At 38.2% G+C, this 25,779-nt stretch overlaps 1 protein-coding gene across 2 annotated transcripts in view; it reads left to right on the top strand.

Annotated features, from left to right (window-relative positions):
* Positions 1–7,047: 7,047 nt before the first annotated feature.
* The window catches only part of ppfibp1a (PPFIA binding protein 1a), a 29,747-nt gene continuing 11,015 nt past the window's right edge, over positions 7,048–25,779 (top strand). For both annotated transcript variants that reach the window (XM_058416761.1, XM_058416760.1), the window contains exons 1-10: positions 7,048–7,232; positions 15,551–15,623; positions 16,798–17,003; positions 19,020–19,109; positions 19,225–19,338; positions 20,394–20,504; positions 21,269–21,361; positions 21,684–21,801; positions 23,149–23,210; positions 24,450–24,534. In XM_058416761.1, the coding sequence (XP_058272744.1) occupies positions 15,560–15,623; positions 16,798–17,003; positions 19,020–19,109; positions 19,225–19,338; positions 20,394–20,504; positions 21,269–21,361; positions 21,684–21,801; positions 23,149–23,210; positions 24,450–24,534 (943 nt within the window). In that variant the 5' untranslated portion in view covers positions 7,048–7,232; positions 15,551–15,559. The remainder of the gene's footprint in view (positions 7,233–15,550; positions 15,624–16,797; positions 17,004–19,019; positions 19,110–19,224; positions 19,339–20,393; positions 20,505–21,268; positions 21,362–21,683; positions 21,802–23,148; positions 23,211–24,449; positions 24,535–25,779) is intronic.

Raw genomic sequence — 25,779 nt, 5'->3', positions numbered from 1 at the left:
TAAGATAAATCGTTTCGACCTGTGCAGACTAAGTGAAGTTGCCGTTCCATTACCGTCCCTTACAAACACAGTCACAAAAACACCAGACTGTGTGACCTTGCGACAAGGTTTTCTCATAAATAACATAACATTACTCTTTTACTCTCTAAAGGAATAAATACAATACAGGATTAGTGCCACGTGGCACCTTTTTTCATTTGTTGCAAATAAGGGAGTTGATTAGAGGTTTACAGAGCTGAATGTATTTTAGTTGCTTACCAACATGAATTTAAGATAAACTGACTGAAAGTGTGTGTGTGTGTGTGTGTGTGTGCTCAGAAATTCATCAGAGGAACATTACATTGTCTGCTGTTCATGCGCACCTAGCAACAGATATTTTCATTTCATATTCTCACTTCCGGGCAGAATATACCTTCAAGCTAGACACTTCTCGCTGGTTTGCTCACATTTGCTCTAAGTGTCCTGCTTACATTACTAGCTGTTGTAATGTATAATTAAATAATAACAAATAGCAAAAACAAGCAAAATTAAAGTTGAGTATGATTGGTTTAAGGTTGTAATTATGTTACAGTTTTAACAATAACCATCCTGATCAATGCACATAATATTAATCCCATTCTCATGCCTCAACCTCTTTTCTATAAATGTAGACAACCTGATGGAAGCCAGTATAGACATTGGGAGAACATCTGCACAGCCAGTAACCCAAGCTCAGGATCGAACCAAGCAGTCAAGCTATTTTTTTTTTTAACTTTCTTTTTTTAAGTATCTGCTTACGTTGTTTATTACGTATACTGTTGGTGACTCTCAGTAGTAATTACAATCACTCTTACTCTTAAGTTGATCCATTAAATGAAAAAGAAATGATGCAGGAAACAAATAATGCACAAATTGGAGTCACTTAAAGTAAAAATATGTTCCACTCTAGGTGTCAGTGTGACGCAGAAACAGGAAGGAAGGAAAGAAAAGGAAAACAGCTTGAACTTGAGGCAATGACATACTAACTACATAAACATGAGTCATGGCTTGAGTCACTCCACACTGTATTGTCTCAGTCCTCAGGGGAAAATTCATTCACAATTCAAGTGGCTTAGAATAGCTAATAATGCAATATACACATGTCATGATTGCATACGTGAATTGATTTCCTGTCCAGCTGTCTTTAATGTCATTGACAGTTGAGGGCATAATTGTTATGCGACACTTGAAGATGCAAATGTGAAGATAAGAGAATTTGAAGGGCACTTAGGTAGTGACTTTCTAGCACAAATAATGTGTTGCAATTGGAAAGTTGTGGAAATTACAGCGTTTTGGGAGTTATCTAAAAATATCTCATTTAATTTCTATAGAGACATGAATAGGAACTCAAATGCTCCCGCAGGATAATTATGCATTGTTCTATAAGACATGTACTATATGAATCGTATAGGAATGGTTTAGGAATATAATATCATATAGGAATCCTATTGTTTTTGTCTGAGGGCATTAAAATAATTTATACCACAGCAAAGATTTATGCAAATCTTGTGAATGTGTCATGAAAGCCCTTTATATAAAACATCACAGATCTATTTTACTTTAATAGTAAAAGATTAGTACAATATTAAAGCATGGGCTGATTAAAAAGCAAATAATATTGATGCAGTGACTGGGTGTTGTACCTCAACTTCTCTGAAAGACATTCAAGTCCTCAGTTTCAGTGCTGCTCTCTTTATCTAGTGCCTCTAAATGCATCCCCTAACCATTCATTCCTGCCATGCTACGGCTTCTTCACCAGCTGCCAGTTACTCGACATAATTAAAAGATGTCCTGTGGCCTTCCATGGCATGGACACTTTTTATGGTGCCTGAAATGTTTCCACTGAAGTGGCTTTTTTAAGCTGCACTTTTCTTAGAAGCATTAAGCAAGAATTGTTCCTCGAATGTCAAAACAGACCTAACCATCAAAGTAGTCCACCTCCTCCCTTCACACGGATGTGAAGTTACTATTTAAGTCCTTGTTTTCTTTTCTGATGCCTAGCTAATAACACATTAGCAAAGATTACAACCCATATTCATTCTTATATACTTAATATATACTATTCACATATAGTCACTACCACTACCTAGCTCCAAGCATTGTTTAAGTCAAGGTATATTTGTTTCAGCAGACTTTGTTGCAGCAGAGTTGCCTTCTTTTTGCTTGTTTATAGCAAAACTGCATTTTTACAGCACTGCATTTTAACTACTGTAATTGTATAGTTATATACACATATCCAAATACATAATGCCAAATGTACATGGCAAAGAATTTTAAAACATCCGAGAAACAACAGCTGTTTTAGGTCCATAACAACACTTCTGTCACTGACCAGTCCTCTGATAATAGGTTTAGCTTAGAATATATAGGTCATCAAGTCAAAAGTCAGTTTTTAAGATGTTTTTATTGTCATTTCAACTATATACTACTAGTACAGTAGACAGTAAAATGAAACAATATTCCTGCAGGACATTTGGCAGACACCCTTATCCAAAGCGACTTACAATTTGTCTCATTTTATACAACTGAGCAACCAAGGGTTAAGAGCCTTGCTCAGGGGCCCAGAGGTGGCACCTTGGTGGACCTGGGTTTCAAACTCACATCATTTGGATCAGTAGTCCAACACCGTAACCACTAAGCTACCACATTCTAAATACAGTACATATTTCTACATAAAGTGCATGTGCATACAGTGCAAGAGAGTTCAGTATGAAAAATGTAAATAGTAAAAAATGCTGCGAATGTAAACATATATGACAGTTAACAGCAAAAATGATGCAGGTGGTCTATACAGCAGGGTCACATGCTCATATACAGCCAATATTACTTCCTATCCCACTTACATAATATATAGTGCTCATTGAAAATAAATTGAACAGAGTGTTATGTTGGTATCCAGTTCTGCCAAAATTCAACTGTGGTGATCAGGTTCTTTTGTAATGAAGTACAATAGAATGTGTTTGAGGGCTATTGTCACATCCCACAGACCAAACTCATTGAAGGCATATAGATACTTGTCAGTAACTTCACAATCCTTCAATCAGTTAAGATATCAACTTACACAATAAGAACTTGTGAAAGCCAACATCACAATATACTTACTTTCCATCATATCATCCTATTTTAACATCAGACCATAGCTGAAGTTGATTCAAATGTTCAAGACAATTAAGTCCAAGACAAGCCCCTCACATTGTCAAGCTTTGATTGGCTGCTGTATAGAACCATCCTAGAAGATTTCTGCTTTTTCTGCTTAAGTCATGCTCAAATTAGTTCATCCATCTTTTCTCCTCTCCTATCAGAGCAGCTCTTATAAACCAGCTGCACATAAATCTCAGCAATGTTGGAAATAAAAAACCTCTACATGTTCTGTGCCACATAAATTCTTTTTATTTTTCACTGATAATGAAGGTTGTTTAGATCTGAATTCCAGGCAGAATAACCTGAACTTTTGCTGCAGAGATAAAATGATTAATTTTCTCAGTACGGTCGCTGTTTTCATTTAACAAATTTGAGCATCCTCTGTAAGCATCCACAACAACCCATGACAGCACTTTGTTAATCTATATCCATTATCCAGACATCACTCATGGGGCCTATAACCAGGGGACACAAGGCACAAGGCATGAGACACTCTGCACAAGCACAACCACACACATTCACACACTACAGGCAATTTAGAGATGCTAATCAGCCTTCCACACATGTCTTTGCGGAAATCCCCAAAGTATAGGGAGAACAGGCAAACACTGTGTACACAGGGCAGAGGCAAGAGTCAAACCCACAACCCTAGAGAGGCAAGGTAAGCATGCTACTGTGCCCTCTATGTTACATAAAGCGATTCATTTCTAAACTTTACAGGAACAGTACACAGAAGGACAGTGTTGATATATTTGGGTAAATCTCATTCAGTCCAATGACCAGCCAAACAGGTTAATACCTAGATGAAATCATTCATTTTTAAATCCTAGATCATACTTTGAGAACAACTAGTTTGAGAACAAAGGATTGACTAAATTGAGCAATTGCTTCTCTGGCTTCTAGGCTAATTTCCTACTCCATCAGGCTAGCATTTATGCTTCCTTTGATTCCTTTATAGCCTATACTGTGCACATGTAACATAATTCACACACATTGAGAACAACCTCATTACAGACCAGACTCCTGGTCAGTCTGTAACACCAGGTTATGTTGAAATGAGTAGTCAGATTTCATTTTTGCATTTTATTTCAAAATCACAATTCTTCAAGTATTCTCAGACATCATGCACATCTTATCACAGACAAACACAAAGCCTCATTTTGTTTCTCCAGTGCTGACTCAGACAGCTGTTAATTAACCTGCTTTCAGCCGTAAATAGCAACAAAAACTGTAATAGAAAGTGATCTCTAGAGCATATGTACCAAGAGAGAAAATAATGGAGTGAAAAGTGTGTGGTCTAAACCAAGGCGAGTTTTCTTCTAATGAGGGGTTCAGTGACTTCGAGAAATTAGAGGCAGTGAGTCATAATGCCAGTCACCTGGTGCTGAGGTAAAACACTTTGCCTACCAAATACCACTCAAAGCCTCAATACTTGCAGTCGTAAACAAGAACATTTGAACGGTAATTCCACTACCATTTAATACATGAGTAGAACAGGAAAGGTCAATTGTTCCAGATAATTAAAGGTTTAAGGCACAGACTAACTGTCATATCTGCTCTGGACATTTAATTTTGTGCTGTTTCTTCAATAAATGTTGACCACTGAAGGGTAGTCAATGTCATTATGTATAATGAGCACTTTCCAAATGTGACATCTCATCAGCTCCTGCTGTGTGCAGCTCAAATATTACTACCTCTCACTCTCCCAGGTAGACATACTGACCCAGACAGGTCACAATCTCTGGTTCTGGTACAAAAAAAGAAGCTTTTCATTTTTCAGAGATATACAGATCTCAGACATGATGCCATTTTAATCAGTAAATAGTATCTGGCATTATTTATAGTTACTGATAATGACATGAGAACAGGACTGACATTACAATGTCAGATCAAAATGTCATCTGCACAGGTAAAATCTGCTTTAATCTAAGTCAACAATCCTGCTGATATTGTCTCATTTTATTTAAACCCTTTTACAGCATGGTAACTGTCCTACATGTTAAGTGAAGAAGAAGAGGAAGAAGAAAAGGAGGTAGAGGAAAAGCAAAAGAGGGAGAAGGAGGATGATGACAAGAAGATGAAGAAGAAGAAGAAGAAGAAGAAGAAGAAGAAGAAGAAGAAGAAGAAGAGGAGAAGATGATGAATTTCGACAATGGGAGGAAACATTGAGCAGTGAATGAACATAGAGGAGGACAGGTGGAAAGATGAGGAGGAGGTGGCAGCAGACAAGAAGTAGGAGGCAATGTATTGCTTCAAAATAACTTTTAGTAATATTAGTTACTTATAGAGACCAAAACGACAAAAAAATTCCACAAAAATGGTTGGGCTTGCTGCAAAATAAAAATTGTGTTTGTCTGCCATCTAGTGCACATATAATGCATTGATTTGTGGGTATTTGCATAGGTTGTAGCAATAATAATAATAATAATAATAATAATAATAATAATAATAATAATAATAAACACCTATAATGCTAATGTTCATTTTGATGATCAGCATCATTCACATCAGCATCTGTCTCATCACCTGTAAGGAATTTGACAAACCAGAATTTTTTAAATCATTTTTTTCAGAAGATAATGTTGAACTGAACAATGTTACATTTTTTCCAGTATTCATGTAATCCCATGTAGTAATTTTGCTTGAAAATAATTGCCAATAAGTGCAGCTACAAAGTAGGTATGCAACATACACCGATCAGTCATAACATTCTGAGCACTGACAGGTGAAGTGAATAACACTGACTATCTCCTCACCATGGCACCTGTTAGTGGGTGGGATATATTAGGCAGCAAGTGAACATTTTGTCCTCAAAGTTGATGTGTTAGAAGCAGGAAAAATGGAGAAGCGTAAGGATTTGAGAGAGTTTGACAAGGGCCAAATTGTGATGGCTAGACGACTGGATCAGAGCATCTCCAAAACTGCAGCTCTTGTAGGGGGTGTTCCCGGTGTGCAGTGGTCAGTATCTACCAAAGGTGGTCCAAGGAAGGAATAGTGGTGAACTGGCGAAAGGGTGATGAACAGCCAAGGCACATTGATGCACATGGGGATTGAAGACTAGCCCGTGTGGTCCGATCCAACAGACGAGCTACTGTTGCTGAAGAAAATCAATTCAATTCAATTTATTTGTATAGCGCCTTTCACAATGGACATTATCTCAAAGCAGCTTTACAAAAGAAGAGAAACAGAGAAAGGAGAGAAAAAATGATTAAAATAAATGATTTAACTATTTTATCCCTATTTTGTCCCTAATGAGCAAGCCTGTGGCAATGGTGGCAAGGAAAAACTCCCTGAGATGATATGAGGAAGAAACCATAAGAGGAACCAGGTTCAGAAGATATCCCATCCTCATTTGGGTGACACTGGACAGTAAATAACTGAACCAATTAATGTCCTTTCTACAACAGCAATCAAGGGCCCAAGAGGAAATATTAGGTCACTGTAGTTTCTGAGTTCATTATAGTTATTGCTGGTTCTGATAGAAAGATTACACAGTGCATGAAGGGTCAGGGCTGTTTTGGCAGCAAAAGGGAGACCAACACAATATTAGGTAGGTGGTCATAATGTTATGCCTGGTCGGTGTAGACTGTATAGTGTAGCGTGGAGTAAATGTGGCTCTCCTACACGACCTCAAGAGGGAGCCATTTACCTTCGAACATCCAATAAAAAAGAAAACATATAGACTAAAGAAAATGTGCTGGGTTGTTAGCTGGAGGTATAGCGTAAAGTTTATTTTCAAAACAAACAACAACAACATAAAAAAAATAAAATAAAAACAGGAAACTCAAACCTTGAAAATGCGCATGCGCAGTTATCAATTAAGGAGTCGGGGGGGGGAAACATTTTTTCCACTGATTTGCTGATTCGGCGCATGCGCAGAAAGATGCTCAGAAACTTTCAAAGTAGCGCGTAGTCGGCAGCAGGCTGCTTTTTCCGAGTGCCAAAAAGAAATAAATGACTATGAAGGAGCTAGAGGTCTGCTGGAGAAAATCTGACCAGACAAACGGATAAAACGTCGGAGAGTCTTTAAATATAATCAAAAGCCAATCTCGGGTGAAATTCAAAAGGAAAAGGTGGGTCATTTCCTATGATTGAAGTACTTCTGAAGTTTAAATGGACTTCTGTATAGGTCAATCATATTAATCAGCCTTACTAATGGTCCCTATTGTGATTTAGGGGTAGTTTAATTAATTAAAGTGCTTTCCGTCTTTTATGCTACAAAATACAGGATAAGTTAGATCTACTGGATCAAACTCTCGTGGACAAGCACGAGATATTTGGTAGATTTAATCGCGCGCGACATAGTTATGGTTTAACCATGAACAGCTTTGCGTGTCCAATATCCTTCAGATAATCTAACACTAGGCTTTTAAACGCGTTTTGTGGTTGTTTTCTCCACAACTCTAATCTGTAAGGTTCATAAGCAATTTCTGATGAAAAAGCAGTGCATTATATGTAGAGTAGGCAGAAATGTCTAACGGTTCACTAACTTTACCCGGTGTTGCTGTCATGATTTAGTACTAAGACAAGCATTAGAACAAAGCAGATGACCAGTGTCCTGACCTGCCTCTCTTCTGTTTCCTCATTATCTTTACACACACTGTCTTTAAACAATACTCATTGCTGAAAGGGTTTTCTGTGAGCGACCGTCAACACCGAACAATATACATTGTTTCTGCCCTTTAACCATTTTATTTTTAACCGGGGAGCATTATTACTGATCTCGACTTGTTTTTATTTCGAGTCACTTATAATGATTTATTAGAAATGGATATAGTCACAAAGCAGCTGTACAGAAATATGAGTTCGAGCTATACATTTTAAATGTCTGACTTAATAAAGATGAGACTGGGGCAAGGAAAAACACTTTCTGAGACGACCTGAGGAAGAAACCTTGAACATTAAATAATTCAGGCAAAGGGTGTAATTTTCAAGAATGTTTAGTTTTCATAGTATAATAACTTGTCCTAAATCTTATCTTGCAAATGACTAAGCTGCTGTAACAAGAATTTCCCTCATGGGATCAATAAAGTATATCTGTCGGTCAGGCTGTCTGCCTATCTATCTGTCTGTCTGTCTATCTATCCCTCTTTCTGTCTATCTATCTTTTTGTCTATTTTCTATCTATCTATCTGTCTGTATATCTTTCTGTCTGTCTGTCTTTTTGTCTATTTTTCTGTCTGTCTGTCTGTCTGTCTACCCTTCTGTCTATGTATCTCTCTGTTGGGCTATCAATCTGTCTGTCTACCTATCTTTCTGTCTATCTGTTTATCTATCTATGTGTGTGTCTGTGTATCTTTCTGTCTATCTATGTAGCTAGCTAGCTAGCTAAAAATATCTTGATTATATAAAATGCACAAGCAGGTGGTGAGGATTTACAGAAAACATCTTTTTGCACATCCTTGTCCACCAAAAGGAGCAAATGTATCAAACTGTTCTGAAATCTTGAAAAAAAAATATATATATATATATTTTTGAGAGCAATGTTTTCCATATTACCCTTTATTCTGTCAGCATCTATCACTTGGTTGTTATTCAATTGAGCGAGCAGCGTTGACAAAATCCAGTAGTTGTTTCCTTTACAGTCAGCATAAAGTTCTGAACAAGAAATGACAGCAGAAACACTGTTTACTACAGTAGCAGATTGCACAGCCAAAAGGCTTTAGCCTACATCCCCTAGAGGAGAAACAGAGATTGCTGTAATATGATTTAGGGTGAGTCCACAGGGAGAGGAAGGGAGTTGCGAAATTCAAGCTACATTTTTCAGGAGTCACTACAAGTCACAAAAAGGATGAAACACTAGAGTAAGGAATGTGATGGTAATAGATGAAAATGTTTTTCATTTTGAAAAAAGTCTATAGTTAGGTTATTCTCCAGTCCTACACTATATGTGTATGAATCTATGACACAATCCAATGCTAATACAGGTCAAAATGGAACTATTTTTAGCAGCATGTGTATGATTTATCACTGCAGTGTTTAGCACCGGTTTGAACTAAACGTCTAGTGTGGTGCAAGGATGAACCAGGAATAATTTGGGGAGGTTTGGGGTATTTACCAACAAATGCTGTGATGATATAGGGAAATAATCAGCGCTGTGATATGGCCTAAAGTTACCACCCCAAAGTAGCACCTACAAATAGTTTTTCTCTTAACAGCATCTATTTGTTTTGATTCCTTTAATAAAATACATGATGCATTTAAAAATATAATATGTACATAAGGATCCCTAAAGAAATTCTTAACTGTAGGAAACAATTGCAACATGTTTGTTGTAACATAACTGAGATTGTCTTTGGTGTTTTGTATAACTTGACTACAGTAGTTTGCTTAAATCAGATAAGACCTAGATCAGTATTGTATTAAATATTTAAAATGGGGGACCTCTTCAAGACTAATCACAGAACAGCAAGACCCCAAATTATGGGTTCCAGTCCTTACATGGGTCCGAGAGGGCGAAGTCAAAGTTTGATGCTGGTTCACAGGTAGACTAATGATATGCTGTGGGGTTTTTTTTGCAATCGTTGCAAAGATCATCATGGCTTTATAGCTTCTGTGACAATACAATTCAAGACTCAATCAGTCAGCACCGTATTCATATTCATGTTTTTGCTTGTCAAATTATACTACCAACCAACTCTACTCTTATTTCATCTCATTGCTCTTTTTTTTTCCTACACGTGTGTGAACAATTTTGAATACACTAGCCAGCACCATGTGCCACCTTGACTTCCGAGACAACAAACGTTCCATAATGACTTCCTTTTCCGGGTATGTTTAGGTTTCGTTTGGGATGCTTATGCTGCAAATTGTTAAGTGCCGTGTAACTTCATAGTTTCTTTCAACTCTACAGTCAACAAAAGATCACTGCATTTGCCGTATATTGATTTTAGCCAAGCTACAGTGCCATGGCCCATTTGGGGAGGATTAGATTACATGCTTCATACACACCTACATAAATTACACATCAGGCTTTTCCTACCTAAAGCCCATGGGCAGATGGAGGCTGCGTCTCTCTCTCTCTTCCTCCCTCTCCCCCTCTCTCCCTCTCTCCCTCTCTCTCTCTCTCTCCCTCAGCGCTGCTCAATCAGCACTGAGAACAGAATGACAAACTTTATCACTTTATTGAGTCACCTAAAATTATTAAGTCAGACGCCCTTAATGTCTCTTGATTCCAAGGGCGAGGGAGTGGGTCGCTGCTTTTTTAAACATTTACAGTAGCATAATGTGAATCTCTTGGCTTGAGAGACTAATGGACGGCTGTTTGACGGCTTGTTGCATGATTCCACACAAAAAGCAACTACAAAGCCTGGTTTGGAGTTTTTACCAAACTCTTGCGCTGTGTCTGAAATAATCCTCTCGCTTAATTTGATATTTAAAAGATAGACAGTTCTGAATCAAGCACTTCATAGGGCAGCAGAGTGGAGGCTAAAGCATCAGCCTGACCTGCCAAACCTAATCTAAACTTCTTTACAAAAGTATTAAAAGCAAATTTTTGTATTAAATACATTACTAACAAGTACACGGCTTTACTAATCAGTAAACAGCTTTTTTTTTTTACCAGTTTACCTAAAAAATCACTCTTCTTTGGAACTGAATCAAATCAGTGTGTTTCCTTGCTTTTTTGTTGCAGTAGTGTACACTGATTTTGCGATTTGTTGTACAGTAGGATAATATAATCAACTGTTCAGGAAGTTTGGGAAACTCAAATCATGCACTATATGATAAATACCGAACAGTCGGACACAGCGTTAGTTAATTGCTGTGTTACTGCACACCACAGCACAGCCATAATAGGAAATACACACTCGCGCAGACAGAAGATTAATTACGTCACTTGGCCAGGCTCATCCTGTCTGACCTCAGCTTCTGTTTGGGATCGTCAGGTTTGTTTTCCAAACACCTCTTTTGTCCGTGCATTTTGTTCTGTGTGTGATGTTTGACGGCATTCACGCTCCATTTATCCCCTGCTTTCACAAGAAGGAGCAGAACAAGAAAGTGAGCATGAGGAATAAAAAACCTCAACACTTAATGAACTTGATGCCTTGTTTCTTTGAACAATTAGCTGAATTTCTGTGTGACATCTTCAGTCTGTCTGTGTGAAATACTTTATTTAGATGTCCAATTAATAGCGTATGTAACAGGTGTTACATTTTATACAGTAAAGGACCCCTTTAAACTATAATCAAAAATCATTTTTTAATCAATAACTCTTTCAAAATATAATGCATATTATTACCTGTTTAATAATATTTTGGCTATTTGCTATAGAGACAGAGCCCCCCTCCTCCTTCTCTTTGTCATCCTCCTTCTTTTCCCCCTCCATTCATTGAAACATCATGCACTGTGGATGGGGGTGGAGTCTTCCTGGAGGAGACCACTCCCATCAGAATAGAAATGTTTTATTATGGACTAAAGGTGATCAGTCAGAATAATGTCTTTTTCTGTTGATTTGCAAAAACTCTTTTCTCCAAGGGAACACATAGCACCACCCTCAGCAGATATCGTTATCTCTATTAAGTACATATATGTTCTATGTATATGTTCTATGTTTTGTACAGTCAGTGAAACATCATGCAGCTCAGTTTACATTCAAATGTCACATCTGGAAGGAAGCTCTTGCTCCAAAGAATTCAGTTATTCCTCAGACATCACAAAACGAGATAAGACATAACCATTCACAGGAAGCCCCATAGCATGTCTACTGGAATGCAGATGATTAGCTAAGAGAAAGGCTCAAGTATAAGATATTTCTTTGCTTCAGGTCACATATGTAGCACATCTGTAGTTTTGTTTAACATCAAGCTCAGCATGTACATGTGAATGCCTGCGACACAGAGCAGCGTGGGGTAATGGCGGAGCTAGTGGATTGTTTTTCTTTCAAACTGTCCTCCCTCTCGCCTATCAACACATCTGGCCAATGTCAAACTATGTAAATAAACCAGAAGTAGATCCACCTTTGTACTGTTTGGGGCACACAGGCTCTTAGCCAAATCGGGCTGTCTGATTTATGTTATAGTGAGAATTCCTTAGCAGGCAAATGGGATATTGTATTAAAACATTTCGATTGCATTAAAAAACTCTGCGTCGCTGTGAGGGTTGTGTGCTATCTGTGTTTATATAAAGTGGGGGGCCTACATGCAGAGTGTGTGATTTGTAAGGTATGTGAGCAAGAGCACATCTGGAGGAGTTTTCCAGGAACCCTGAGGGGAGGGGGGAGGTCTCTGTGTTAGGAGAGCAGGTCGTACGGGTGTCAGAGAAACCGGTGCATGGTACTGAGCTCAATCAGAGCCCTAATCAGTGAAAGACTCCAGATTCCGCCTCTTTGAATGGGGAAGGCACCAGTGTCCTTTTCACTTCTTGGAAACAAGCTTGTATTATGCGCCTTAATAACGTCAAACTTTTTGTATCAGTGGAAAGTATTGTTCCAAGCCAGAGATCGCTCAGCACACTTAAGATGACTCTTTCATTTGAATAATTTTTCCATTGCACACTTTCCTGGAGAGCTAAAAGGCTTTTTATAGCCATGCGCTCACCGTTTAATTTTTTTTTTTTAGTTCTGCTTTAACTTGGTTGATTTTGAAGGCAAATCAGTCTTTCCCAGAAGGTATGCAAGTCCCTTGTTTCTTTTTAATTCAGCCTGACATTGTCAAAACAGCCTAAAGCTATTCCATTTGAAAAAAGACCTTGTATTCGTTGGGGGGGGAAATACCACGTTTAAAGGTTTCCCACAAGGATATCAGTCTGGCAGCTGACCAGAATGTGAAACGAAGTAAGAATTTGACCAAACACCTTGAATAAATAGCAGAAGGAAAGCCACAGTGTTTGGGTGAGAAAGACCTCCACCCAAAACTCCAGACTGAATATTGAATATGTTTATGGTATCGAATCATATGCCATTTAAGTACATACCTTCGACCTATTCTGTTGCTTATTTTTGTGCTTTCGGCTTGTTGTACACCAAGAGATCACATGTTACCAATGCAGAGTATTGACTTTGTTTTGAAAGCAAAAAAAAAAAAAATGGGACTGGACAGTTCATGGGAGCTTTTATTTGCTCACTTGTTTGTGTTCTCTAGCCTTGCAGTAAAAGAAAGGTAAACTAGTATAGTAAGACTTTCAATACTGTGATATAATAACATTGTAGTGGATTAAATTCTATGCATCATTATATGCAGGTGTCGATGCTTTTGTACCTTGTTGTCACTCACAGAAAATGTAACTGCTTTGACTTGAGACAAACTAAAGGGAAAAAAAACTTTTCTCTGTTTTATTTTTATTTTTTTAAAATAATGACTGGAATTTAATAATTACTGAACCTTGAACTGTAGCTCTTGTTGGTGCGTTGCTTGCCACATAATTGATTATAATTAGTTCACATCTGTTGAGGATGTAATCCAGCCACAAGAACATTTTGTTTGTGTTAATCATTTGCTTTAAACCAAATCAAAAGGTCATGTGCTGTATTTTATATTCTACATTGGTTTTCAGTGATTTTGATCCAAAAGCTGTATATTTCAGCTTGTCATAAAACCACTGCACTAATAATTACAGGATGTTTGGATATCTGATCAATCAGGACACGAGGGGAAGTAACCACGCTTCCGTGGCGTATTAATCCCAGGGTGTCCGGAAGCTAGGAACGCCATCACCATGCTTTATTTTGGAGAACGGTTTTCTGATTGTTACAGCAAATAGAGAGTTCGGTTGCTTAGTAAGCACAGAGTAAAGCACAAGACATTTTATAAAAGACGCATCATTTGATTGGGGGAATTAAAAAATTCGTTGCAGGATAAAGTATTTCAGAGAAGCAGATTCATTCACATGAATAAAATGAATAAAGGTTGCTCACAAGAAACCTTTCATATTTTGTTTTTCACCGTCATCTACAGCTCTGGGAAAAAAATTAAGAGACCACAAATCAGCATCTCTACATGTATGGCAGTATTTTACAAGAAAAAGTATAAAAACCACTGCTGTTGTCATCACTATCCTCTTCCAGCTGAATGGCCAAAACAGTGCTAGTAGTACTTCTAAAGTAATTGGAGTCAAATAATAACTACTGACCATGCCAAAAGAGTTGTAAAGAAAAGTTGTAAGAGGAAAAGAAAGGTTCCATTTTGGCTTTATTTGCAGAGGGATACAGTGAGCGTCAGGTTGCTTCCATCCCTAAAATTTCAGACAGTGTTTCAATGTAAAGCTGCAGATATTGGGGACAACAAAGCTACAGACCAGCAGAGGGCGAAAACAACTCTCCACTGACCGGGATGACCGCCAAACTTATTCGCATGTCACTTAACAACCATAGGATGACATCAAGTGACCTGCAAAAAGAATGGCAAACAGCAGCTGGGGTGAAGTGCATGGTGAGGACAGTTCAAAACAGGCTTCTAGAGAGAGGGGTGAAGTCATGCAAAGCTAGAAAAAAGCTTCATCGATGAGAAGCAAAGAAGAGCTAGGCTGAGGTTTGCAAAAGACCATAAGGATTGGACTGTTGAGGACTGGAGTTTAAGGTCATCATCTTTGATGAGTCCAGTTGTCAGATTGGTCATTTGATGGGTAGACGGAGACCTGGAGAGGCCTACAAGCCACAGTGTCTCGCACCCGCTGTGAAATTTGATGGAGGATCAGTGATGATCTGGGGGTAGCAAGGGTGGAATTGGGCACATTCGTCGTTGTGAAAGGTTTATGAATCAAGCCACGTACAAGGTTGTCCTGGAAGAACATTTGCTGCCTTCTGCTCTGATAATGTTCCCCAACTCTGAAGATTGGTTTTTCCAGCACGACAATGCTCCATGCCACAAATCCAGGTCAATCAAGGTGTGGACATTTGTCATGGCCAGCCCAATCTCTAGACCTGAACCCCATTGAAAACCTCTGGAATGATATCAAGAGGAAGATGGAGCTGAGCAGCTTGAATTTTTGTGCCATGAGTGGCATAATGTCTCTCAACAGCAATGTGAAGATTGGTGGAGAGTATGCCAAGATTCAAGAGTTAAGACTACGTTAAAACAATAGTATTGTGGTGTTTAAAAATGAACACGAGCTTGTTTTCTTTGCATTATTTGAGGTCTGAAAACACTGCATCTTTTTTGCTATCTTGACCAGTTGCCATTTATCTGCAAATAAATGCTCTAAATGATGATATGTTTATTTGGAATTTGTGAGAAATGTTGTCAGTAGTTTGTCGAATAAAACAAAAATGGTCATTTTACCCAAACACACAGTACACAATAGTAAAACCAGAGAAACTGATAATTTTGCAGTGGTCTCTTAATTTTTTTTCCGGAGCTGTATTTCATATAGTTCCCTATGCTCCACGAAATCTTCCACTGGTATGTGCTTTGGTCTAATGGTCAAATTTCTAATGGCTTTTGCATTCACTGTGCAGGTTTGCAGGATGATGTCAGACGCCAGTGAGATGTTGGCAGCTGCCTTGGAGCAGATGGATGGAATCATTGCAGGTATACTATTCTTCAGCAATTAACTGCACAGATCTGTAAAAGTGTGTACAGTGTCTTCTGTAAGACACCTCGGCCACCTACCCTCACGGCCCCCTAGCCCTTTAATATTCTGTGCTGTTATAATTTTGAACTGAACTGGATTTAGGATTATATGCCGGTCTATACAAAATAGTCTATACAAAACAATAAGGTTTGTAAAATGATGTGATTGCACAAGTGTTCATGCTATTGTTGTGAAGTAACATGATTAGTTGAATGGAAGCCCAGAGTTTGATTGATAATGTGCCTAAAAGTAGAGTATCATGAAGATTTTGGGTTAAAAATATAGCCCAAATTTTAAACATCCCACTGAGCATTATTGAATCTGTAGGTAATCCATTCATCAGCATTCAGAGGGGATTAGTCCGAGAATCAACCAAGCATGCCCATTTCAGTTCCATACTGTAACGCTACAATACATGGAAATGTTCAGGGGAGTGAATACTTCTGAAACGTACTGCCGATTCATGCAACAAATAATCTCCTCTGTATTTTCTCCAATGATATGCACAATTTTAAGTTAATGATCCATCAGTTATGAATTAAATGATGCCATTCCTCTTAATGTGGAAAATCCCATAGTAAGTAGATGCTCTGCATCAAGATCTTGCAAATGACTTATCTCAGAGGCAACTGAAGCAATGCAGTCACACTTTTAGTGGTCTGGCGCTAAAACCCTCTGTCCAGGCTTTAATGACTAACTGTGGGACGCGATGTAGATTTTTCCACTGAGGAAATGTGCTACTTATTCTCTCTGGCTACACAATATGGTCCATCTCTGGGAACATCAGCAAGGCTGCTGGAAGAACTAACATATTTGCTGTTTGAATTAGAGCTTTGCTGTGCGTCTGCTCTCCACTGGCTCCTGTAATTGCAGAGCTTGATCTGCCAGAGTGTAAATCATCTAGCCTTAATGACCGTAACGAGCAAAGGAGTGTTCAAACTGTTGTTTGCCATATTCACCTGGTCAGTCTTCGCTCTTTGGTTTAAAAAATATGAAGCACAAATTCCCAAAATTTCATATATGCTTTTTCAGTGCTTTTGCATTTATTTTGATGGACATTTTGATTCAAATGTTTTTTTTTTTTTTTTTATGTTTTCTTTGCGGATGTGCCTCTCTCTCCGGCCCCAATAGGCTCCAAGGCCATGAACTACTCTAACGGTCTGTTTGACTGCCAGTCTCCCAGCTCGCCCTTGCTAGGCAGCCTGCGTGCAGTCCACCTCCTAGAGGAACTGCGGGGGTTGCTGGAGCTGATGGACACAGATGAGAGGGAGAACCTGCGCAGCCAAGTCCCAGAGAACACCGCTGAGGGCTTGGTGGAGTGGCTGCAGACCAGGCTGGTGAGTTGGAGAGAGGGGGCTCTGAACGTCACAATCTGTTACTGGAATCATGAATGAGAGTTTAATGAAAGGTCCCAGATCAGAAAAATTTTGTACTGTATTTTTTTCTTTTTTAATTTATTTTCATAATGGTTTTTCATGCATGCACACTGCCCCTGAGTTCCATTCTCAAGCAGCTGCCAAAATAGACAGCACTTTTTGGCCATTTGAGTCAGATTTATTTGTTATTTTGGCCACATTTCAAAGCAACATCGCACATCTCGTTTTTGGAAAAATGGAATATTTATGTAAGCCGACACAGACCCACATTGATATGAGGGGGAAGAACATTGTTCTTTTTAACATTGTTATATTTAACAAGACTCTGTTTAAAAAAAAAAAAAGCTAGGTTTACTTAAAGGTCAAGCTAAAAGAAGTGTCAGCAGTTCAGTTTTGTGGCCTTGAGTTGTTTCATTATATTTCTTACTTGGACGTAGACATGTATTTTTGGTGTTCACCATTTTTTGCATTTTGCAATTTAGGCAGTTCTTCAAGGATTTCACAGACTGTTTTGAGATTGTTGCAGCAGCTTTAGATGCGATGCAACTTGCAGATTTGTTGTGCTTTTTTGCAGCAAGCCACTTGAATTGACAAAATTGCAAGCACTGGATGCTTTGTGATGGCACAAATGTAATTCATTTCTATGGTATTTGTGCTTGTGTTCAAAGCATATGAAGCTAAGGGTTTTGGTTGAATGCAAGTTGTGATGTTACGTGACTCATCTTAGGCCAAATCTGCAGAAAATCTGCAGGGCTCTTGAAAAATTATACTGAAACTCCTCTGAAATATTGTGGAGCTTGTTTTGAAGATAAATTTCTGTGATCATAAAATTGCAAAATCTAATATAATATAGAGTTCAGGCCACACATAATTTGTAGCCTAAAGCATTGTTTTACTTTCTAACAATTCAGTGATCATTACATATAACTTCATCTATGTTGGATTAGTTAGAAACTCTATTTTGGTAAACCATCAGTTCATCTATTCACTTAGAGGATTATTTAGAACTTTATATTTTGCTAGCTTATATATATATATATAATTGTATATATATATACATATACATATATATATATATACATATATATATATATATATATATATATATATATATATATATACACATATATATATACACATATACATATACATACATATATACATATATATATATATATATATATATATATATATATATATATATATATATATATATATATATATATATATATATATATATATATATATATATATATATAAAATTCATTTTTTATATTTATTTACTTACTTATTTATTTATTTTTTATTTTTCTTTAACCCTGACGTTTGGACAGGACATTTCCTAGAAGCACTACATGTAGTATGCATCACTCTTGTATAACACGCTGCTTGGATCTGTGAAATCTCTTATTAGTCTGAAGATCCTTATAGAACATTTTCAGCACTAGAGTCAGAAATACTTTACTGCCGTCTGACCTGCACATGACCTGCCTTCTGTTAAACCAGTGCTGAGGCAAGTTAACTCTTTAAATGCCTTTGGGTAGATTTTTCTGTGGTAAGGTGCAGTTTGATAGCTGATGTTTAATTAATGATTGATAACTTTGCTGTTGCTGTTCATTCCTTTTGACCTCAGTTACTGCTCATAAGACTCACCGTATTCAATAAGATGGAAAAATCATCTGAAGTCTCACATGTTGCTCGTATTACACTCTTGAAGCATCATAATTCTACACACACACACACACACACACAGCCGTTTTGTTGGTTTGTTTTTCCTGTTTACCCTTGCATGTCAAATGCATTTTATTTCTTTATTGTCTTTTAATCCTTAACTTAATAAGAAAGTAGGTAAAGTATGTAGAGGTTATAATAATAGAAATTGCATACAGATTGTTACTAGCATTGTTAGAGAATCATCTTGTCTCGTGTCCCTGCTTTTTAATGTACATGTGGTTCACTATGTGCTTTTGATTGTAGACTAATGGTCATGGATCCTCAGCAAGGGATTTGGCATATCAGGAGAGACTGTCTCGGCTAGAGAGCGACAAGGAATGTCTGGTGCTGCAGGTGGGTAAGATGATGGGAAAATATGTTAGAAGTTGTTCTATAATTGTCTAATGGGTTTACGTGATTTTTCTGTGGGTTTTTTTTTTAATTTTTTTAATGTTCAAATTTTTCCTAGGTAAGCGTTTTGACGGATCAAGTAGAGGTGCAAGGAGAAAAGATAAGGGACCTAGAGATGTGCCTTGAGGAACACCGGATGAAACTTAATGCTACAGAAGAATTACTTCAGCAGGTGTGTTGAGTGTGTGAGCAAACAACAAAAAATGCTTCAAGAATGTACAGTATTTTTAGTGTTTCCTATTGAATGATGAATGTTTCATTTTAAAGTATGAAATGATTTTATGTATGTGTGTGTATAGGGGCTATTTTAGGTTTTTTTGTTGTTTTTGTTTTATTTCTTTTTTCTTTCTACATCAAGTGTCTTCCAAAAGGGGATGGGTTCCTCTCAAGGTCTCTTTCTGAAATAAATCCATACTAGATGGCACTCGGTTAAAGTATAGGGAGAGATATGCAGTTAGGCAGTTTAAATTGTGGGTAAGTGAGGAATAAAACACAAAATGACATTTAGTTATAGGTAAAGAATCATGGGGTGATTGGGTGGTGTGATCTGGCCTGTCACGAAGCATATATATGACATTTACAGCTTCAGAAATTATTTTTATGTGATCAGAATTGATTTTTCTGTTTGTTTTTTTTGTTTGTTTGTTTTTTTACTTAATAATGTCTTTAATAAACAATCAGCAGGCACTCAGTTAAAGGACAATAATCACTTCAGGGTGATTAGAAAAACAGTGCTTTGTGTCAGGCCACATCACACCACACTATCATTGATTATTTACCTATAACTAAATGTCATTTTGTGCATTCAGTATTGTACTGCAATGTCTGGAGCTGCACTAAAGAATTTCACTCACTTTTACACTTGTGGTGATGGTGACAAAGTGATTTGATCTGATCTTTATCTAGACGTTAGTGAGCCCATAGCAATCACCTGATAAATCCAGAGGAATCCATCCTCCTCTGAGTGACCCCAAATAGTGTGATTTGTAAAACATTTCTTTTCTCTATTTTTATTATTCAGAGTCAAGCTGAGTTGCTAAGTATTGAAAAGAATTTCACCATGAGGCTCACTTCTGATTTCATTACGGTTTACATCTTTTGTATCACAGTGAGGTTCAGTGACTGAGACTTGAGAGTAAACTGTGAATAATAATAAAATGGATCATTCAACAGCAGTGTGAGCCGAAATTAATTGCTTCATTAATCTATTTGTGTTGTGCTTTTTAGGAGTTGCTGAGCAGAAGCATGTTAGAGACCCAGAAAATGGAGTTGTTGACGGAGGTATCCAGCCTGAAACTGAAGCTTACAACTGCTGATCGTCAGAGCAAGGGAAGTGAGGTAACAACTGTGCATCATATAGAATCATTTGGATCAGCCAGAAATGTTTTTCTCGAATAAAGTCACGTTATTTTTATACTTTGAGCCAAAATTTGACCAGTGATGACCAAACTAAAATGATCATTTGCTGGATTTGTGCATCACACACTTTCCCAAACTTCTGTCGTACCATTCATTAGCTGTTCAGAACATGGCTTTTAGGTTTCCTAGTTTCAATTACAGATTAAATTTAATGATGCTGTTACGCAGTCATTTAACTCACACACAGGCGTTAACTAAAATTTATAGCCTTTAATAATTCATTTAGCAAGTTTAACATGCTCACGTTTCTCCAAAACATTAAGAGCCAATATTAGATCTGGCCATCATGCTGCTGTTCCTATACAGCCATGTGTAACCACTTAAACCCTTAACTCTGTCCAGGCATTGAGCTCTCGAGCCATTTCCTGCCATAAAGCTTAAACTGAGACTACACTGCCACTATTCAACTCGCCAGAGACATACGGGATTTGTGCTCAAAATTGTGGATTTCATTAAAACAGCTTGGGGTGGAAATGGAGTTCTAAATACCAGACAAGGGAAATGTGGGTTATGAATTTACTTTATGAATTTATAATAGCAGCTTTATCTCTTATTAGTCAGAATGTGAGGTGAATGCCCCTTTTCCTCTCAAAAGGCATGCGTTTTCGTCCACTTTCTTCCCACAACTCTGCTCCTGTGCATTCTTGACCTTTTACCTCCCTGATAAGCCTCTCTTCCTCCAGGCTCTTTATCAGGAGCTGAGTGAAATGCGCCTCAGAGTGGCTACTGCAGAGACGGAAAAAGTACAGCAAGAAAGAAGCCTGGAATCAACCAGAGTACGAACATTGTGTTTTGTTCCCCCCACTTTTTTTTTTTTTTTTTTTTGAATATATCACAAAAAAGGGCACATACTATTGTCCCAGTAATTCTTTTTCATGATCCCCCCCCCCCATTAGTGCTCCGTACTATATTCTTGCTGCTTATGTCATGTGACTCCTGTACTCTGATTAGCTCTACTCTGATCTATTTTTGGAAGGTTAACATTTATAAGCTTCCCTCAACAATCAGTTCAAAATTAGCCTGTGTGCATGACTGGCAGTAATTTCTTTGCATTGCTTACAGTTAGTGTATTTTGTACATGTGGTTCTTATTTGTCAGGAAGAACTGGTGGCACTGCAGAAGCAGCTTGAGGAGCGGGAGCAGGAGCTGAGGAGGCTGAAGGAGCAAGCCGGAGCTGAGGTCATGACCTCGGATGGAAGCCAGAGCCGAGAGAAAGGTCTGCGCTGCAGCATTTTGGTCGAAAAATAGTCTCGCCTGAGGGAATTCTCTCCACACTATACACACTCTTACTACTCTGGATAAATTATTATTCTTATTTTCTCACTGGCAGGTAGTTAGGGAAGCACTCATTCTGGGCTCGGTATAGTAGAACCTTATGAAGGTAAAAATTCACAGTGAACAAGTCATATATTAATGTTTAGAATTAACATGTGATCTTCGATGCGGTCCAAGATTTATTTTATAACTTAACTTTTTATATAAACTTCCTTCATTGATATTTTACTCTGTGTTCAAGTATCAACAGTTTTCTAAATTACCCACAATGCCATTCGATTACCTGCTCATAGTAGTGCAGTCAGATTTGGTCATCATTTCATCTCTGTCTAGATCTCTATAAAAGCTGGTTATACAAATGATAAATAAAAGCTTAATTAACTGGTCACATTAAACTAAAGGTTTAGTATAACACTACAAAGTATAAATAAGGCAGCTGTAGTAAAATGAGGAAGTTCTGAAACACCAGTAAGTTCTTGACTGGCGCAACACCAAATTGTTCACCTTATTAATGATGCCACAGCAGAGAAAATCAGCTCTGTGGGTGGGGATGGATGGATGACCTCCTGTATCACTCCCAGCCACAGAAGACAATGTCAGGCATATGTGAGCTTATAAGGTGTGTTTTCCTACCTGCAAATGTGCAGTTATAGCTGACCTCACACGTCACAGAGGATTGGAGTGGAATGTCCAGAATAAAAATGTACACAGTTGTGCTTAATATTAAATCTGTCCTGTGATCAGTAGAGGATCCATGGGAATTCTTTTACTCTGGCACAACGGCTTCCTGGATGCAATCAGTTTGAGAACTCCTGCATTAAAAGTTTTTTTTAAAGAGCATTTTTCTGCTTAAGAAAGTTGTTTATCAACTATTAGAGCACCTCTTGATAAACTCTCCCTTCCAGGGTGTATGCAGGTGGGTTCATGTTAAACATGTCCAGACAAGCGTTTTAAAGCTGGAGAGTGTTTCACTGCCATCCTGCATTCTTAAATCATATAGTAAGCATGTTTGTTCCACTACCTGTAGCACTTCTGTATGATTAGGGTTATGTATGCTGTTTATGGAAGACTTGAATCAACTTGCTAGATTCTGAATTGACCGTTCTGTTTAACTTTAAAGATCCAGTTCATTCTGAATCACACTGTAACTCCACACTCTGCTATATAGGACATGAGTTTGTTTTTTTTGTTTTTCTTTAGCTGAAAATCTATACTTCCTAAATCATTTTTTTTTTGTTAAGTGTGTATATCAGATGCATTGTGGGTATATTTGTTTTTGTTTTTTCAGATTTAGAAGTGCAGAGAATGAAGCAGGCTGTTGAGACTTTAATGGAGTCTAATAATGAGAAGGTAAATTCTCACTATAAATTAATCTCACGTTTCAAGGGTCAAAAAATAAACCAGACAGATTTATTAAAATGTAAACTATGTCAAAAATTCTGAAGATATTTTTGTGATGGGTATTTTATGTTAATTTTGATAAGAGTCTAAGGCACTTTTCGACAAAATAAAGATAAGTGCTTGACATTTTACATACGTGACACACAATGTGTGAGTAAAATAAAATGGATTAAAATAGTATTTAGAATTGAAACTTATCTGCTTTGAAGGTTCTTATTGCATAAAATCTTATGAAAGCACAAAATTGTTAGCTAGAACCTAATATTGTAAATACAAGAAAAAACTATTAAAATTGTTTTTTCCTTTAATAAAATAAAATGTACTTAATGAAGGGGAAATTGAACTGGCACATGGATCATGTGTTAATGTCTAATTGGTACAGTGAGTAACAGTTAAAGATATAGAAGCACTGACATCTGCTGATATCTTTCATACTATATAGGAAAAATATATCTGGAAGTTAATTAAAGTGAAATAAAACAAGTGGATGCCTAAAATATTTAGATTATTTTCCTATAACAGCATTTCCCAAAACATTTTATTTTTATTATAGTGAGCAATTTGCTAACAGTTATATAAATTAAAGAACATATCATACTTTTTTTATCCATTTATAGTTACATTTAATTTACATTCTACGTTTCTGGCATCCTTATCCAGAGCAACTTGCATTTTATTTGATTTTATACAACTGAGGGTTAAGGGCCTTGCTCAAGGGCCCAGCAGTGGCAGCTTGGTGGACCTGGGATTCAAACTCGCAACCTACCAATCAGTAGTCCAACATCTTAGCCACTAAGCCACCACATCACACTTAATGGTCACTGCAAAACAAATCAGTTGCTGTTGATAATTGGGTTATAGCAGCTATAAATACTCATTCCCTCTCTTTTGTCAAGACTTTCCCATGAAGGAAAACTTACTGACATTTACAAAGTGCTGACACTGAAGACTCCATCAGTAAACATTGAATAATCGTTTTCTTACAGAAAACGTCCCCCTCAGTGTTTGTTTTTATTGGTTAAATAATAGCGCATTATTTGAACAGACCCCTGTGTATGAGGGGCTACTAAGGAAACTATAACACATTAGAACCAGTGCGTTAATATAATGATATTGATGCATCACACAGGACTACTACTACTTAGTACTTGTGCAAGCATTTGCTCACAGGTTTGGTATTTTCCACAGGATCGTAAGATTGAAGAGTTGCAGCAGTCCCTGATGTGCAGTACGAAAGTCCAGGACGTGGTGATGACCGTGCAAGAAGAGAAAGGTGAGAGATTATAGTCAGGATTTTATCTAAAATAGTAAACAGCAGATTACATAGTGAGTAGTCTTGTCCTGGGTTTAGGTTCAAATCGATCTTTTCTTGCTTTGTGACTTAAGATTTAACTTAAACTGAATTTTGTGTTCAGTGTCTGCTGTATATAGGCTGTGTTAGTTATTTCAACTTTATGTTAAAAGTCAACCAACACGATGGTCTTCTGCAAATTCATTAAAGTCAGCCGGAGTTCCACAGATAAATGAAATCATCATTCTTTATATAGGATGTGATTTAAGAAGCAGTGCAATACTTTACACGTGACTGAGTGTATCCACTTCTGTAATATTGTGGAACCCTGGTGTGTGAGGGTGTGAAGGACAGTGTGGGAGAGAGGAGGAATGTTAGCTGAGCCTTGGGCTCGTGTTTATTCAGTCATTGCTTTCACAAAAACAGCTTAGCAGAAACAGACCTGCAGCTTTCGCCTTGTCAGGTTCAAGTTCATGCTCTCCCCGTGTGTGTGTGTGAGAATGTGTGTGTGTATGAGAGAGTAAGAATGTGTGTGTATGAGAGAGTGAGAAGGTGCGCGCGCGTATGAGAGAGTGAGAAGGTGCGCGCGCGCATGAGAGAGTGAGAAGGTGCGCGCGCGCATGAGAGAGTGAGAAGGTGCGCGCGCGCATGAGAGAGTGAGAAGGTGCGCGCGCGCATGAGAGCGTGAGAAGGTGCGCGCGCGCATGAGAGCGTGAGAAGGTGCGCGCGCGTATGAGAGAGTGAGAAGGTGCGCGCGCGTATGAGAGAGTGAGAAGGTGCGCGCGCGTATGAGAGAGTGAGAAGGTGCGCGCGCGTATGAGAGAGTGAGAAGGTGCGCGCGCGTATGAGAGAGTGAGAAGGTGCGCGCGCGTATGAGAGAGTGAGAAGGTGCGCGCGCGTATGAGAGCGTGAGAAGGTGCGCGCGCGTATGAGAGCGTGAGAAGGTGCGCGCGCGCATGAGAGCGTGAGAAGGTGCGCGCGCGTATGAGAGAGTGAGAAGGTGCGCGCGCGTATGAGAGAGTGAGAAGGTGCGCGCGCGTATGAGAGAGTGAGAAGGTGCGCGCGCGTATGAGAGAGTGAGAAGGTGCGCGCGCGTATGAGAGAGTGAGAAGGTGCGCGCGCGTATGAGAGCGTGAGAAGGTGCGCGCGCGTATGAGAGCGTGAGAAGGTGCGCGCGCGCATGAGAGCGTGAGAAGGTGCGCGCGCGCATGAGAGCGTGAGAAGGTG

Source organism: Hemibagrus wyckioides, linkage group LG19 (assembly GCF_019097595.1).
Source record: "Hemibagrus wyckioides isolate EC202008001 linkage group LG19, SWU_Hwy_1.0, whole genome shotgun sequence".
Lineage (NCBI taxonomy): Eukaryota > Metazoa > Chordata > Actinopteri > Siluriformes > Bagridae > Hemibagrus > Hemibagrus wyckioides.
Note: the sequence above shows the minus strand (reverse complement) of the source record. Positions and strands in the feature narration are given on the sequence as shown.